A 15,572-nucleotide genomic window follows, 5' to 3' on the forward strand; every position below is an offset into this window, starting at 1 on the left:
TACTAAAATAGAAATGCTAATTGCAGATTTGACCATTACACACAGTACCCATGAACTGACGTATCATCATACTATATCTCATAAACGTACAATTATTATAAGTCAATTAAAAAATTCAGCTGGAAGTGATGACGTACTCCTGTAACCCCCGCACTAGGGAGATGAAGGCCATAGGATTGTGGTAAATCCGAAAGCAGCCTGGACTAACTGGCAAGTACTATGTGCATTCAAGACCCGCACAAACAAGCAAGGACATGAGAGATGTACAGGGATGCAAAAAGCCAACTACTACTGGGTCAGCCTGAATTCACGTAGGCTGTCTGTAAAATTAACCAAAGCTTAATTTAAACAGCTGAGTCTGAAAGAGCTCATTTCCAAAACATAACCACAAGGGGAAACAAGGGCCAGTCGCAGTGAGAGGGCAGGAGCGCTGAGAGCTCATGGGCTCCGTCCTATCAAATTTCGAATCCACGGTTATCAAAAACTGTCTAGCGAAGGTGCGTACGCCCTCCCCAGGAAAAACAAAAAACCTACAGAGCAGGAAAAACAGCCATCACCAGTGAAAACCGCTCTCTTCTGCCCGAGCGGAGGAGCAGTCCCGATACAGACCAAGCGCTACACAGCCTGGCACTCGCCCAGCCTGGCGGGGAGCGCGACCTGGCCGCGTCGCATCCCCCACGGCCACGACGAGCGCCTCGGCGTCCGCCTCGCCCGGCCTCGGCTCCCCGCCCGGCCTCACCGCCCAGCCGGGCCCCGCCCTGAGGCGGTCACTGAACCGCAGAACCTCAGCGCTTACCATCCTAAATTTCTCCTCAGCCATCTTGGCTCCGCCCACCGCTGCGCGACCGGAAGCCAACCGTTTCCCCGACAGCCAGCAGAGCCGGAAGTCGTAAACCGGGGAAGGAAGGAGGAACCCGAGCCAGGAAATAGGTTGCCGAGAGGAAGGCCCCGGCGGTGAGGTTAGTAAACTCCTGGCGTCTCCATAGTGTGACATGACCACAGAGGGCATAGCTCGGAAGGAAAAGGTGAGGGAACTCGCAGCCGGAGGTCAGACATGATCTCTGCACCGGTCTGGATGACTTTAGAGTGTAACATGTCAGTCAGATATTAGATAACGAAGCAAAGTTTATGAAGAAAACAGTTCACTCAATAAATATAAGTAGCTCCTAAACATACGAAAATAAAACTACCAGGAAGAGGAATATGCAAGGGTATGTTTCCAAGATTTGATCTATCTCACGTTGACAACAAAATTTGTCACCGACATATTTGTGAGGAAAACATGCTTTCTTCACCAGTGGAAACAAATTGGTCAAGCTCTCAACAGGCGTTTAGCAACTAAAAAAAAAAAAATTAAAAATACACATAACCTTTAACCAAAGTGTTTCAATTATAGGAATTTATTCTATACGTATAGACATGAAACATGGCTTTACATACAAAGATATCCAATGTGTCATTGTTTGGAATAAACCAAAGCTTGAGAAACAACCTAAATACCCAACAGTAGAAATTAAATAAATTATAAGAAGTTCATATTATGTGGCACATGAAAAGAGGCAACTATTTACATGATAAGAATTGCCAAGGTACACTAATAGATAATGACAACGTGCAAAAAATGCATATAGTATTTATGTTAATAAAGAGAAAGCAAAAATAAAGAATATGCACACAGTTACTTATTAGAAAATATTTTTGGAAGAATATTCAGATACTAAAAGTGGTTACCTCTAGGGAAGAGAACTGGGTAGCAGAGATGCAAAGAACAGAGGTAGACTTTACAACTTTTAATTTTACACTATATGCATGTATTATCTATGCCAGTAATAAAGATAAAATTAACAAAATGTATCACATAGCATTCGGGTTGTGAGAACTGCTAAGAAAGAAATCTAGAACAATAGGAGAAAATAACCAGGAGCTTCAACCTAAACTAGCAAGGCAAGCTTCTTCTAGGTTGATACTTTAAATTACATCTAAAGAATAAGGCATTATTAGCTGGAGGAAACAGGCTGAGGAAGCATGCAGACCAGGGAAGAATTCTAAGGCAGAGAAAGAAATTGTGCCAAGACCCTGAGGATGGAAAAAGCTTGGCTAGTTTGCAGCACAAAGGAGGACAGTACAGCTGGAAAAGAAAAAATTGAGGAAGTGTTGGTTCCCATGGTTGAGGAGGTTGTACAGTCCAGTAGGGTAGACCCACCAAGGCCATTAGACCTGCCAAGGCCATGTGAGGGAGTCTATTATAAAGGGCAGTGGGAAGGCACTAGAGTTTTGAGTAAGGAATGGCTTGATAAGAATGAACAGTTAAAGAGTTCTTGTTAACTACTGAGTGGAGAATTAAGAATGCCAAGAATTAGCAGGGTGCAGTGGCAAGCATTTAATCCCAGCACTTTGGGAGGTAAAGGCAAGTGGATCTTTATGAGTTTGAGGCCAGCCTGGTCTATAGTAGGGAGTTCCAGAATAGCCAAGGCAAAATAGTGAGACCCTGTTTCAAAAAAGAATAATGTCAAGAATTGATAATCTAAGAGAGATTAGTTTCCTTGGATAGAAGAGATGGTACAAAAGAATAGAAAAGCGGGTGCTTAGTGGTACACACTTGTGACCCTGGCACTGGAGAGGCTGCAGAAAGACCAGAAATTCATGAACAGCCTTAATAACATAGTGAGGTCCAGGTCGGCCTGCCTGGCTATATGAAAGGCTGTCTCAAAAAATAGTAGTAAACAGATAAAAATAAAAAAGGAGGAAAAACAGGCCTGGCAATCTTAGCTCTGAGAAGGCTGAAAACCAGAGGACTGCCATGAATCTGAGGCTACTGTGGGCTACACGTGAGTTCCAAGCTAGGCGTGGCTATATGGTAAGACCTTTTCTCCCAAACAAAAAGGCTGGTCACAGTGGCACAGCATTTAGGAGGCAGAGGCAGGAGGATCACCCAAGATAGGCCTGTCTAGTCTATATAAGACATTAAAGAAATGGAGGAAATATCTAGAATCTATGACCATAAAAATTAATGTTGGTGGATGAGGGAAAGAGATTCATGTTAAAGGAATACTGCCAGGTTTCTAACTGCAAAAACAAATTATGTACAGCCAAGACTATACATGTCTCAAAAAACAAAAAGCAAATTGGGTGAATTGTTCAGCCAGTTACTAAGGTGGAGAGCTTTAAGGATGTGAGTAGCAAGTTAATGATCTTGCTCCCCAGTACATAAACCTCCTTTGAAGGGACCCTGTGAGGATAATATTCTTTAGTATGCAGAAGCCTTTATTATATGTTTTACATTTATTTATCATGAGGAGGGGTGCATATACTATGGCACGTATGTAGTGGTCAGAGAACAATTCTTGGAAGTCAGTTCTCTCCTTCCACTGTCAGTCCGGAGGATGGAATTCAGGTCGTTGGGTTGGCAGCAAACATTGTTACCCACTGGCCCATGTTACCCATCTCTCTTTGACCCCAGACTTTAGGAAGAAGGTAGAATCCCCCCTTTTGTTTCTCAAATTGTTTGCATCAAACATAGTGTTTCAGTTAGGTAATTAGAATATCTCAAAGAAAAATCCTAGGAATTCCTTAGAGCATGTTTAGTATGTCACAAGCACATCTTCGTTTCCCTTGGCAAACTCCCATCAGAGCGGCTCTGCTCATCAGAATGTTCAAATTATGTAGCTGTGGGATGAATTATGAACAATCGCTATTCCTTCATTTGTTTAATGGCGGCAGGAGAGGTATTAAGCATCATAATGTCCATCTCTCCAGTGTAAGTCTAAAGAAGCTGCAGCTACATTTCTTTATTTGGAGTATTTAATTTCTGGACTTTAAGGTTCTCAGCCAACTTTGTTCTGAAGCCACCTGCTAGGCATCTCTCTAGCATCTCAGGCTTCCCAGAACCCACACCATTAACTGTCAACATTGTAGGAAAATGCCCCTTTAAAAGCACAGTAAGTACTAAGTATTCATATTTTTCAAAATCTTTCATGGAATATTGCCTCTTCATGATAGTACAAATGACTGTAGTCAGTGGAGAATGTAGCCAAAGCAGATAGTGCTTTGCTTATAAGACAAAAATACTAGACATCTCCAAATGTCCATCACCAAGGACAGTTGAATCAAAGCGAGATGCTACTGTAAGATATACTATCTAGCTTGTAAAAATTCCTGGACATGTAAAAAAAATAAGTAGCTGCAGGTTATATAGGGGAAAGGTGAAGAAAAATATGATAAGCTTCCATTTGTTGATTAAAAATAAAAATTACCAGACTGGGCAGTGGTGGTGCACACCTTTAATCCCAGCACTTGGGAAGCAGAAGCAGGTGGATTTCAGTGAGTTTGAGGCCAGCCTGGTCTACGGAGTGAGTTCTAGGATAGCAAGGACTGTTTCACAGAAAAAAAAAAAAACCTATCTCGAAAACAAACAACCAAAAAAAAATTACTGGACCCAGAGAAGTGGCTCATTAGTTAAGAGCACTCGTGGCTCTTTCAGAGGGCTGGAGTTCAGCAACTGTCAACTGCCTGTAACTCGGTTACATGGAATCTGACACCCATTCTGGCTTCTGTAATGCACATATACGGTCCTTCATATACAAACACATAAAATAAAAACAATAAATCCTTTAAAAACAAAAACATGCTAGAGACATGGCTTAGTGGTTAAGAGCATTCGTTTTTGTTTATATATATACAATATAGTTTGTTGAGACAGGGTTTCTTTGGTAGCCTTGTCTGTCCTGGAACTCAATCTGTAGACCAGGCTGGCCTCAATCTCACGAGATCCACCTGCCTCTGCCTCCCATGTACTGGGATTAAAGGTGTGCGCCACCATCGCTCAGCCCATAGCACTTGTTCTTACAGAGGACCCAGGGTTGGTTCCTAGCACCCACATGGTGGTTCACAACTGTTCATAATTCTAGTTCCAGGGAGCCTCTTCTGATCATCATAAAGCACCAGGTACATATATGGTGCAAGAATGTTAAGTGCAAGCAAAACACATTCATAACACATAAAATATATAAATCTCAAAACAATTTTAGGGTGGGAGAGTTGGCTCAGTAGTTAAGAGCCCTTGTTCTTGCAAAGGATCCAGGATCAATTCTCAGAACCCACACGGAGTCTCACCACTTCCTTGGAAGAACAGAGACAGGCGGATCTCGGAGTTCAAAGCCAGCCAGGGCTGTTACACAGAGAAACCCTGCCTTGAAAAACAAAAATCTTTTTGAAAACCAAACCAAAAAACTTAGCTAGATGTATCGCAGGCAACTGGCTAAACTACTACAGCAAAACTGCAACCATGGGAGGAGGGGAATACAGGTAGTAAAAACTTGAGCAAAACACCCAAGGGCAGAGTACAATTAAATGACTTCTTTAAAGTCCCAAAAGAATACAAGGTTAGCGTGGAATGAGAATTCTATACCCAAAAAATAATCACTTGGGAGGGCGACAGGAGGATCAGAAGATTATCCTTAATACACAGAAAATCTGAGGCCAGCCTGGGCTACATGAGACCCTGTCCCAAACAGAATATAACAATTCTGTATCCAAATAAAACAGCCCTCACAAAGAAAAAAAGGGAAATACATTCTTCCACCAATGAAAAGTCAGAGAATTCATTTCTAGAGAAAAGAGAGTGGAGGGCTGGATGTACAATTTACTGGTAGAGCAACTGCCTAGTGAGTGTGGTTTAATCCCTGGCATTCAGACTTGAGAAATTAGATCAGATGAAACCTCAGGTTTACTGGAAACCAGGAAGAATAATAGTATGTACTCTAAAGTTTATAGATATATATAAAAAGCAAATAAATCATTAAAGTATTAAAGTACCATATACAACACACATATTTATGTGATTTCTAGTTCTAAACAGACCCATACAGAACATATTAGGTTTTTAAATTATAAATTCACTGAAAATAAAATTCCATTTATACTAGCCACATCTAAGTGTTCAATAACCATCAATTAGCTACCATATTTTTAAGTACAATGTATATTCCCATCACCTTGGGCAGTGTTACTGTAGAGTGAGAGGGAACAAAGAGTACTGTTTTTTTTGTTTGGTTTTTCAACACAGGGTTTCTCTGAGTAGCCCTGGCTATCTTGGAATTCACTCTGTAGACCAGGATGGCCTCGAACTCAGAAGTCCACCTACTTGACTCTGCTGGGATCAGAGGTGTGTGCCACCACTGCCAGGCTTAGTAGCAAGAGTACTTTAAGCTTTACAATGCATGTATCTGTGGCTCTTCTTCCTCTCCCCTTCCGAAACCTTTCCCCCTCCATTTTTAAAAATGACATTTATCTCTTCACTAGGAGAAGCCTATACATGATGTGTGTGGATGTGAGAGGACAACTTGCCGAAACTGGTTCTTTCCTACCCTGTGTGTCTTGGGGATGGAACTCAGGCCATCAGATTCAGCAGCATGCACCACTTTACCTGCTGAGTCATCTTAACCCTCCCTTTAAATAGACTATACTGGCCTGCAGATAGGCAGGCAGCAGACTGGACAGTAACTAGAGTACAGCCTGCAGCTTAAACTTTTAAAAAATTTAGCAATGCTTCCTAATAAAAATGCTCAGTAAAATACAGAAAGAAATGAACTCCTACAGGTTTGTAAGGTACATATATTTAAAAAATTTACCACTAGAACTGTGCAGTGGTGGCGCACAACTTTAATCCCAGCACTTGGGAGGCAGAGGCAGGCGGGTCTCTGCATTCGAGGTCAGCCTTTGTAGAAAGCTAGTTAAAGGACAGCTATGGCCGTTATACAGAGAAACACTGTCTTGAAAAATAACAAAACAACAACGACAACAAAAAACTTACCACTAAATCATACTTAATAAAAACCCAATAAAATACTTCTAAGCTGGATGGTGGGGCACGTCATTAATCCCAGCACTCTGGAGGCAGAGGCAAGTGGATCTCTATGTGTTCAAGGCCTGCCTAGTCTACAAGAGGTAGTTCCAGGACAGGCTCCAAAGCTACAGAGAAATCCTGTCTCCAAAACCAAAAAATGAAATAAAAAAATAAAAAATCCTTATCTCTGATTCTGGGAACAGAACCAGAAAGTCGCTGTGACATTTTTCTAGCACTGTACTAGATTTTAGCACCAGGATGGAAGGGCAAAACAAAATAAGCATACAACCCAAAGGGGGAACATGGAGATTGTCCAGAAGATAAAAACTGCTGCTGCAACAAACCTGACAACCTGAGTTCAATTCCCTTGTAAAAAGTTAGAAGTGGTGGGTTATCACACATGGAGTCACGCAGCCAACATCAGAAACAATAGGCACTACCTCAGCAAGGTGGAAGAAAAGAACATTGTCCTCTGATCTCCACACATGTATTGTGGTATGTATGCCCCTACACAGGCAAAATAAAAATATGAAAAAACAAAAGTAAAAACATCATTTGCAGAAATGATTTTGCATATTTGTAACCCACTGAGCTATTTCTAGAACTAATAGGTTTAGTAAATGGCTTCAAGATCAATATGTAAGATCAGTTTTATTTCTTTATAACAGCAAAAATAAAAATGGCATTTAAAAATTAGAATTTTTAAATAAAAATCAGCCTGGCATGGTCACTTACATCTATAACAATAGTACTCAAGTGGTTGAGGCAGGAAAATTTGAGTTCAAGGATAGCTTGTGCTACAAGCATGAGATCCTGTCTAAAAACAAAATAAAAAAAAAAACTAAATGGACTGCGTGTGTATGTGTGTGTGTGTATGCGTGTATTATTTTCAAATACCCAAGAGCAAAAACTAAGGGAAACTACAAAGGACTACTAGAAAAAAAATTAAGAAATCCTAAATAGCTAAGCATGGCACACATGCCTGCAACCCTAGTACTTGAGGCATTCACAGTCATTTCCAGTTACATATAATAAATTCAGGGCCAACATGGGTTACTTGAGACCCTACCTCAAAACACAAGCAGAAAAAAAGTAAACAAAAACATAAATGGCAAGATATATACCATGTTCATAGACAGAGTTAAGCTCATCCCTAATAAAATATTCTTCCTAAACTGACCTGATTTTAATGCAACCTATCAAGATTTTCAACCTGAGTTTCAACCTAAATGCCAACCTAGAGCTAATGGGAGATAGAAACCCTTTAAATAAGCTGCTGGAACTGAATGTCCATGTTGAAAAAAAATATGGTTCTCTTAACAGAAATCAACCTCGAGCTTTGGATCACCTAAATGTAAAGCACCATAAAAGTTTAAACAATTAACTTGAGATGGATCATCGTTAAATTTCCAGCAGAAAACATGCTGGATTATGAGTTCAATTATGACACTAAACTCATAAAATCATAAATCACAAAATGTATAAAAGTCAAAATAAAAAATTACAAGCTGGACACCATAGCACAGAGGCTTCAGTCTCAGAAACAGCAGGAGCTGAAATAGGAAGATCATTTGAGCCCAGGGATTTGAAGCCAGCTGGGCAAAATAACAAGACCCTGTGTCAAAATAAATAAAATGAAATAAAAAGTAGGTCTACCATGCACAAGGGCAGGTTTAATGCCCAATAATGTAAAACAATAATTGTCACAACTTTCATCCCAGATCCTAGGTATTTCATACAGGCTAGGCAAGCACTCAACATCATTCCAACCTTGAAAATGGAGTATATATCACCAAGGGAAAATAACAGAAATTAAAATTACGTAAATTTCCTACCCACTAAGATGGCTAGTATAAAAAGTAAACAGTGATAGAGCTAGATGTGGTGTTGCATCCTTATAATCCTTGTGCTCAGGAGGCTGAGGTAGGAGCATCTTAAATTCAAGCCCAGCCTGAGCTACACAAACTCCTGTCTCAAAAACAAACCACTGACAACAGGAAATGTTTAGATATGGAGAAACTAGAGATTGCATACATCACTCATAGGCATACAAAATGATGGACCTTTTGTATAGGACAGTTTATTACCTTATATATAAAGTAACCATGTGACCCAGCAATGCCTTACTACTAGATATTTAACCAGGAGAAAAGAAAGCATGTATCTAAAAACATCATAGTACGGGCTGCAGAGATGGCTCATTGGTTAAGAGCACTGGCTGCTCTTGCAAGAGGACCCATTATCCACATGGAGGCTTACAGCCATCTATTACTCTAGTTCTAGGGGATACAGAGCCTTCCAAAAATAGAGACCTATATTCAGGCAAAACACCCATACACATGACGACTTCAAAAAATTAAAAACTTGGGGGCTGCAGAGATGGCTCAGTGGTTAAGAGCACTGACTGCTCTTCCGGAGGACCCGAGTTCAATTCCCAGAAACCACATGGTGGCTCACAACCATCTGTAGTGAGATCTGGCACCCTCTTCTGGTGTGCAGGCATACATGGAGGCAGAATGTTGCATACATAATAAATAAATCAATATTTAAAAAAAAATTAAAAACTCATGTTGCCCCTAATTAGGAAACAAGTTATTAGTAGGAAATTTGAGAAACTGGTATTATGTATAATATGTACTACACAGAATGATCTAACATTAATTTAAAGAATCTTTAAGGCATTATAAATTAACCACCCAAGTACATATGACCCATTTATATGAAGCTCAGGACTGATCTTGAGTGGCTAAAGCCAGCAAGAGAGCACTGGAAAGGGGCCTCAAATATGACTTTAAAGAGAGCTTAATAGTATTCTCCTGCATCATTTTTGATTACACTTGTACACAGTTCTTAAAATATCCAACTAAACATAAGATGTGTACAGTATAGCCAGTTAAACACATGATAGATATGGAAGTCCTATTTCAGGAGCATGTGTTTCCAGTTCTGTTTTCTTCAGTGTTTTGTGGGCTCTCATCTACTTAGGGCAAGGCCCCAGATTATGAAATTTATCTTAAAGACATACTCAGTGTCCTTTAAATAAACAGCATTTGCAATCTACGAAGCAGTTTCCTGGAACCAACCATCTGATCCCATGAGTTAGTATGCTAACATTTGGTCACTGAGGCACTGACATTACTCATCTGATTTTTACAATACATCACGGAGTTCTTTAAACTACTTATTTTGTTGGCCTTATTGCAAGCTAGTCAAAATAACAAATTCTGGGAGGGAGAAGGCATAGAGAACAGTATTACCACCCTTCTCGAAGCATATTCTCTGGTGTTTACCGTCATGATCTTTAGTATTCCAAATCACTCCCTAGACAGGGAATAGTGGGACATACCTAAAACCCCAGCACCAAGAGGGTTGCAACTTAAGAGGCCAGCCTGGACCTATATGTAATTATAGCAAGATCCTGCCTCACACTAAGTAAAATGTTGAGAGTACATCTTTTCCAAATCATGTGAAAATTTAGGTAATATTTTTCTATTAAAAATTCTATTTGTCTTATACAGGTAGAAATGAACCACAAGCCAGGATATGTGATAGGAATTTATTAATAAGCAAACATCATTCATACCAAGAATAGCAGCAATGAAGTTATAAATGATCTGAGAGAGAATGTACTTGACGACTTTGGAGCATCTCATTAGAATGTCTGCTGCCCAGGTAAGCCCACAAGGTCATCTGTAAGGGCAAGGCATTATTTTATATTATACCCCAAGGAATGGTACCAACAGTAGCAGCAGCAAGCTACAGTATTCATTTGTTGATAGGGTCCCTTAAAGTTTTAGGATACAAATTCGTGAATCTCTGTCTGAACCAGCTCCTCCAGAGAGCTGGATCTCCACAGCGTAAGACTCAAAAGCTACTGGTGTGACTTGTACAGCACTGTTTTACTCTGTATAAGCAATCTTGACTTTTTGCCTTTTCTGGCAGACTGCAGGAGCTTGCAAAGTTAATGAGCCACATCCACAGTGTAGTCAGTGAGGAACTTTACAGGTGCTAGTTAAGGCACAAAGTAGTCCTCGGGAAATGTTACTCTATGCATATAGAGCCGATGTCATCATGTCAGGATTGGCAATCTTTAAGGGTCTGAAAATATAAGGTTCTATTACTTCTTAACTCATTAAAATAGGGTGGCTCCTAAATATGAGAAATTGCTGGTTTATCTGAAGTTTTCAACAAAAAAATTGCCACCGAGTTCCTAGAAAAACCTAATATTAGAAGTCTTTAAGCCCCAGCAGGTACTTTGCTAAGGCTATCTGAATAGTGTCAAGTGGCCAGATGTGACTCCACTTGGTAACTGGCTGGGTTACAGGGCCACCCATTTGCATGAACAACCTTGGTTAACAGCTTCACACAAATTGACAGACCCCTTCAGTGGACTGTTGAACCTCCAGTGCCCAATGCTGTATTGAAGCAATTTAATTAATGGGGATGACTATCCACTTTCACTGAAATGGGAAAGGTAACTGGTGATTTAGACAATGATGATTCACATAGGCTCATTATTTCAATACTTAGGAGACATGTGCCTTGGAGGAGGTATGTCACTCAGGGCAGGCTATTCCATTCCAAAAATCTCATGTCATCATTCCCAGTGTACTCCCTCTGCCTCCTACTTGAGGATCAAGATGTGAACCCTCAGCCATCATGAGCTCTAACCATCTCAAACTGTAAGCCCGATTAAACACTTTCTCTTGGATGTTGCCTTGGTCATGGTGTTTTGTCCTAATAGGAAACTTAAATATTTATGATTTGTTTTATAAAAGGATTTATTTTACCCATTTTGATCCCCACAATATTCCTAATTTTAAAAAAAACCAACATAAAAGAATGTGGAATCAGACAAGCATGGAAACTATGAACTCCTGACAGTATTCTTAGAATTCAGCTCGAGTGGGAGTAATGTACCCTATTTACACGATTAGGTATACATTTGAGTTTGAGATCCCTGAATCCCTCATGGATGGATGCATTGTCAGAGATGCTAAGTACCAAAGTGAAGACTGTTTTATAACTTGGCAACAACAGTGAAAACCACCCATGGCCCCAACCAAATTTTGTCCAAGAAAGCAGTGTTACTCCTCATTAAATGCTTGAGAAAGATAGTAGGTCTCTCTCTCCCTCTGTCTCAGACACATACACACGACACACATGTACCGAGAAAATGTCAAAGTTTCTTTTATTCTTAGAATTGACTTTCAATTGAGGGCTTCTAGGCTATTAGGTGGGCTAGTTTAACTTGAAAAACAATGTACATTCTTTAAAATATATACTAACTTCCCCAAAGAAAAATGGAAAAAGAAATCTTAACAGTCCACATTTTTCATTTCTGAAGGAGCCAAGATTTCCCATTTAAAAAAAAAAAAAAAAAAAAACCACCCAAGGTGATAGGTGTGGTAGTACACACCTGTAATCCCAGCACCCAGGAGGCAGGAAGAAAAGTTTTAAATTGGAAGTCAGCCTGGGCTATAGTGTGCTGAGACTCTGAGGTAATACAAAAACAAACAAACAAAAACAGGAAAACAAACAACACCCCTGAAAAAGCAAACAAAAAACCCAAAATTCAAAACTACCAGACTCTACAGTTGCAGGGATAAATGCTGAGATCAAATGCTCAACTGGATTTAGTGGTACCTGCCTGTCATTCTAGCACTTGGAGACAGAGGCAGGATGATCAGCAGTTCAAGGCCATCCTTGGTTACCTAAGTTCTAGACTCAAGACTCAACTGGGCTACCTAAGGTTTTTAGTTTGTTTGAGACAGGGTTTCCCTAGCTGTCCTGGAACTCACTCTGTAGACCAGGTTGACCGCAAACTCACAGAGATCTGCCTGCCTCTGCCTCCTGAGTGCTGGAATTAAAGGTGTGTGCCACCACTTCCTGGCTAAGATCTGGTCTTTAAAAGAACTAAAAAGAAAACATTAGCTGCTGCTCTCTGCATTTTCAGTTATCATGTATAAAAGAAACCTTTTAGCAAGTCCCAGAAGGCTATCCATATTCAAGGTCAACTGCAAATAGCCTATAAATAGTTACACTATGCTATTCTCAACTGTCATATGTGGTCTGGCTGCCAAATCTGTCAGTGGGGAAGGGCTCTTTTCTAGTCACCACTGGTTTCTAGAGGAAATCAGGACTACAATGGTGTATGAAACAGTAACCCTCTGGAAGGAGCACTGTCATGCATTACTAATGTCAAAGTATGGTTTAGAAACACAGCATTAAAAGCCATTTCTTGTCCTGGACATTACATCATTCTAAGACCAGAATAAGAAAATGGTACAGACAGAGGTAGTTGAATGCTGCTTGGGTCCTACATAGAATTGTGAAACTTTAGGCAAGTTATTTAATCCTTTTCTTATTTTCCATTTCTGTGAAAATAGCAATCTTTACTCCACTTGTTTTAGAGTAAGTGCTTTGAAGATGAAAATGACAGACGGTTAGACTGGATAGGATAAGACTCAACTGTCCTGAAGTCTGGACTTAGTTACAGTATCTAACATTAACAATATCCAGAAGCATCTGCAGCTTTGAGTCTACTTTATAGGGACCATCAGCTTCTATAAGTAAGGTGAAGTACTTTTGAGGCTGAGAATAATGCTTTAAATTTTTAAATATCATATCTAAATCCAGTGTTTGCAATTAGGAAGCCAGAAAGCTTTCAGAAGTACTTCTGAAAGTTTCATTAGCCAAATTAAGTGTTGGGGATGGTCTCATTCACAGTTCCCTACCTAGGACCTGAACCAATACTTGACAGTTTATATTAAACAGGAACAGTGAATAAGGCACATTATACAGGTGGCTGTTATCCACCTAAGTTATCTGTTTTCAACTATAAAAATAAACATAAGTAACTAATGGAATAACAAAATAAACGTTTATTTTATTAGAATTAGGAATGTTCTTTCCCTCTGGGCAACCTGAACAGTCCAGTTACAATGAAAATCTAAGAACAGTTATTTCCACAGCACAAGGTGCTCTATGCACAAAATTACAGGGTTAGGAGCATTTAATCAATTTATCGATCTGATTGTCTCACCAACCCACCCCATCCCATCCCCCAAGTGCTCTATATTGGGATACGTGGCTAAAATAATGTTACATTAAATCCTTTAACTCTCTTGTTCTAAGTTTCAACTCCTAATCACAGGTGAACCACACATTACACTGCAGATTCAACCATATCAAACCAAGTCAGTCAGTCTTGGATCTACTGGTATGTATGTATACACGTGTGTCTTTAATATATTTATTTAAACACACATAAAACATATACAATCTGGGTTGCAGCAAATTACAAAGAATTTAGAGTCTGGTGATGTTATATGCTACTCCATTTACCACAATTTTATGTCTCCTGAGCTTTGGATCAAAATTTTATTAGAAATCATTGAAAAGTTCACCTGTTGCTCAATGAATTGTTCAAATGAAGCATGCACCTACAATGTAACTGACCTCAAAAACACAAGGAGACCCTGGTGCTTACTGTAAGTAGAGCCCTCTGAGAGACTTAGGTAGGTCAAATAGGGAAGCTGTCTAACAATATGGCTTGCCTATCCCAGCGGGGGGCACTGAAGCTACTAACAAAAGCAGTTAAATTCTGGAAACTCTTAGATATGGAGACGGTTGTTAAAAGCTTGGATGTAGCAGAAAGGCCAATTCACCTTGATCCACACAAATTATGAGTGCAATACCCTCAGTTCCCATGTGAGCACTGGGACTAGAAAGTGTCACCAACTGCACTATCCCTCCATGGGCGGGGACTGAGACTATAAGGTGCACACACACACTCTTTTGGATACTTGTTTCAAGGGCAGGGTGTAAAGAGGACTTAGGACACTCAGACCTAGATACTGCAAAGTTAACTGTTTTAAAACACTACATACACAAAGCAGTTTAAGGGACCACATATATCTGACAATTCTGGTTGCTTTTCAAAGTCACCAGGAAAAGGAACTTACTTTGAGCTTTCTTTGAAATCTCGTTGGTTTTGATAAATGTATATTTTTTTAAGATTGATGCAATTATTTAAAATAAAAGTCAGATGGATAATGGGGAAAAAGAAAGGGCAAAGAGAAAATTGAAAAGCAGACATGAGTTCAGATTTGCACCTGAGGTGACAAGGAAAGGGAAGAAAAAAGATGTAAAGTTGATCCTAAAGCGACAAGTAGTTTAAGAAAGCAGCATAATATACTCAGCAAACATTCACTGATTTTTGATGGGAAAAGAACAGTTGCAAGTACATCTCATGTAACAACCTTTCTAAAAGGAAAAGTAGGGTGATTCAGCAAAGCCTAACTTAGGCAAAAAGCCAGAGGAAAGTGAACCTACTTCCCAATGGAGTAATAAGATGTACAATGCAAGAACAGACACAGCTGCCTCACAAATGGTAAACACTCCCTAGGCACAAGACAGTTAAAGGAAGACAAAGAGGTCCTCAGCCAAAACTGGCATTTAATAGTTATACCTCTTGATCTAGTTGCCTAGTTCACTCTGCACTCAAATATAAAACTGACAGTCTTAGGGATGCTGACCTGTTGAAAAATACCACAGGCAGAATGGCCTAAACAGGTATATAGTTAATAAAACCACCACCATCCTTTACTTTTAACATAGCTTTTTAGTAGAAATTTCATAAAAATGGACATCACAGCTAAAATGCATTATTAATTCTCCTATATGCTGACAATAGAAAAGAAGCAAACTCAGTGATTCCTACTCA

The 15,572-nt window shown here is 39.7% G+C and overlaps 1 protein-coding gene and 1 long non-coding RNA gene across 2 annotated transcripts in view; one reads left to right on the plus strand and one right to left on the minus strand.

Annotated features, from left to right (window-relative positions):
* The window catches only part of Bbs4 (Bardet-Biedl syndrome 4), a 36,733-nt gene extending 35,709 nt beyond the window's left edge, over positions 1 to 1,024 (minus strand). Inside the window, exon 1 of the mRNA XM_050151838.1 lies at positions 797 to 1,024. Coding sequence (XP_050007795.1) covers positions 797 to 1,009 — 213 coding nt within the window. The 5' untranslated portion in view covers positions 1,010 to 1,024. The remainder of the gene's footprint in view (positions 1 to 796) is intronic.
* On the plus strand, positions 895 to 14,427 carry LOC126507443 (uncharacterized). Its single transcript, XR_007593528.1, has 2 exons — positions 895 to 959; positions 10,363 to 14,427. It is a non-coding gene; the product is annotated as an uncharacterized lncRNA (long non-coding RNA).
* Positions 14,428 to 15,572: the final 1,145 nt, after the last annotated feature.

Source organism: Alexandromys fortis, unplaced genomic scaffold, assembly GCF_014885135.2.
Source record: "Alexandromys fortis isolate MF-2015 unplaced genomic scaffold, M_Fortis_MF-2015_v1.1 scaffold_70, whole genome shotgun sequence".
NCBI classification, from domain to species: domain Eukaryota; kingdom Metazoa; phylum Chordata; class Mammalia; order Rodentia; family Cricetidae; genus Alexandromys; species Alexandromys fortis.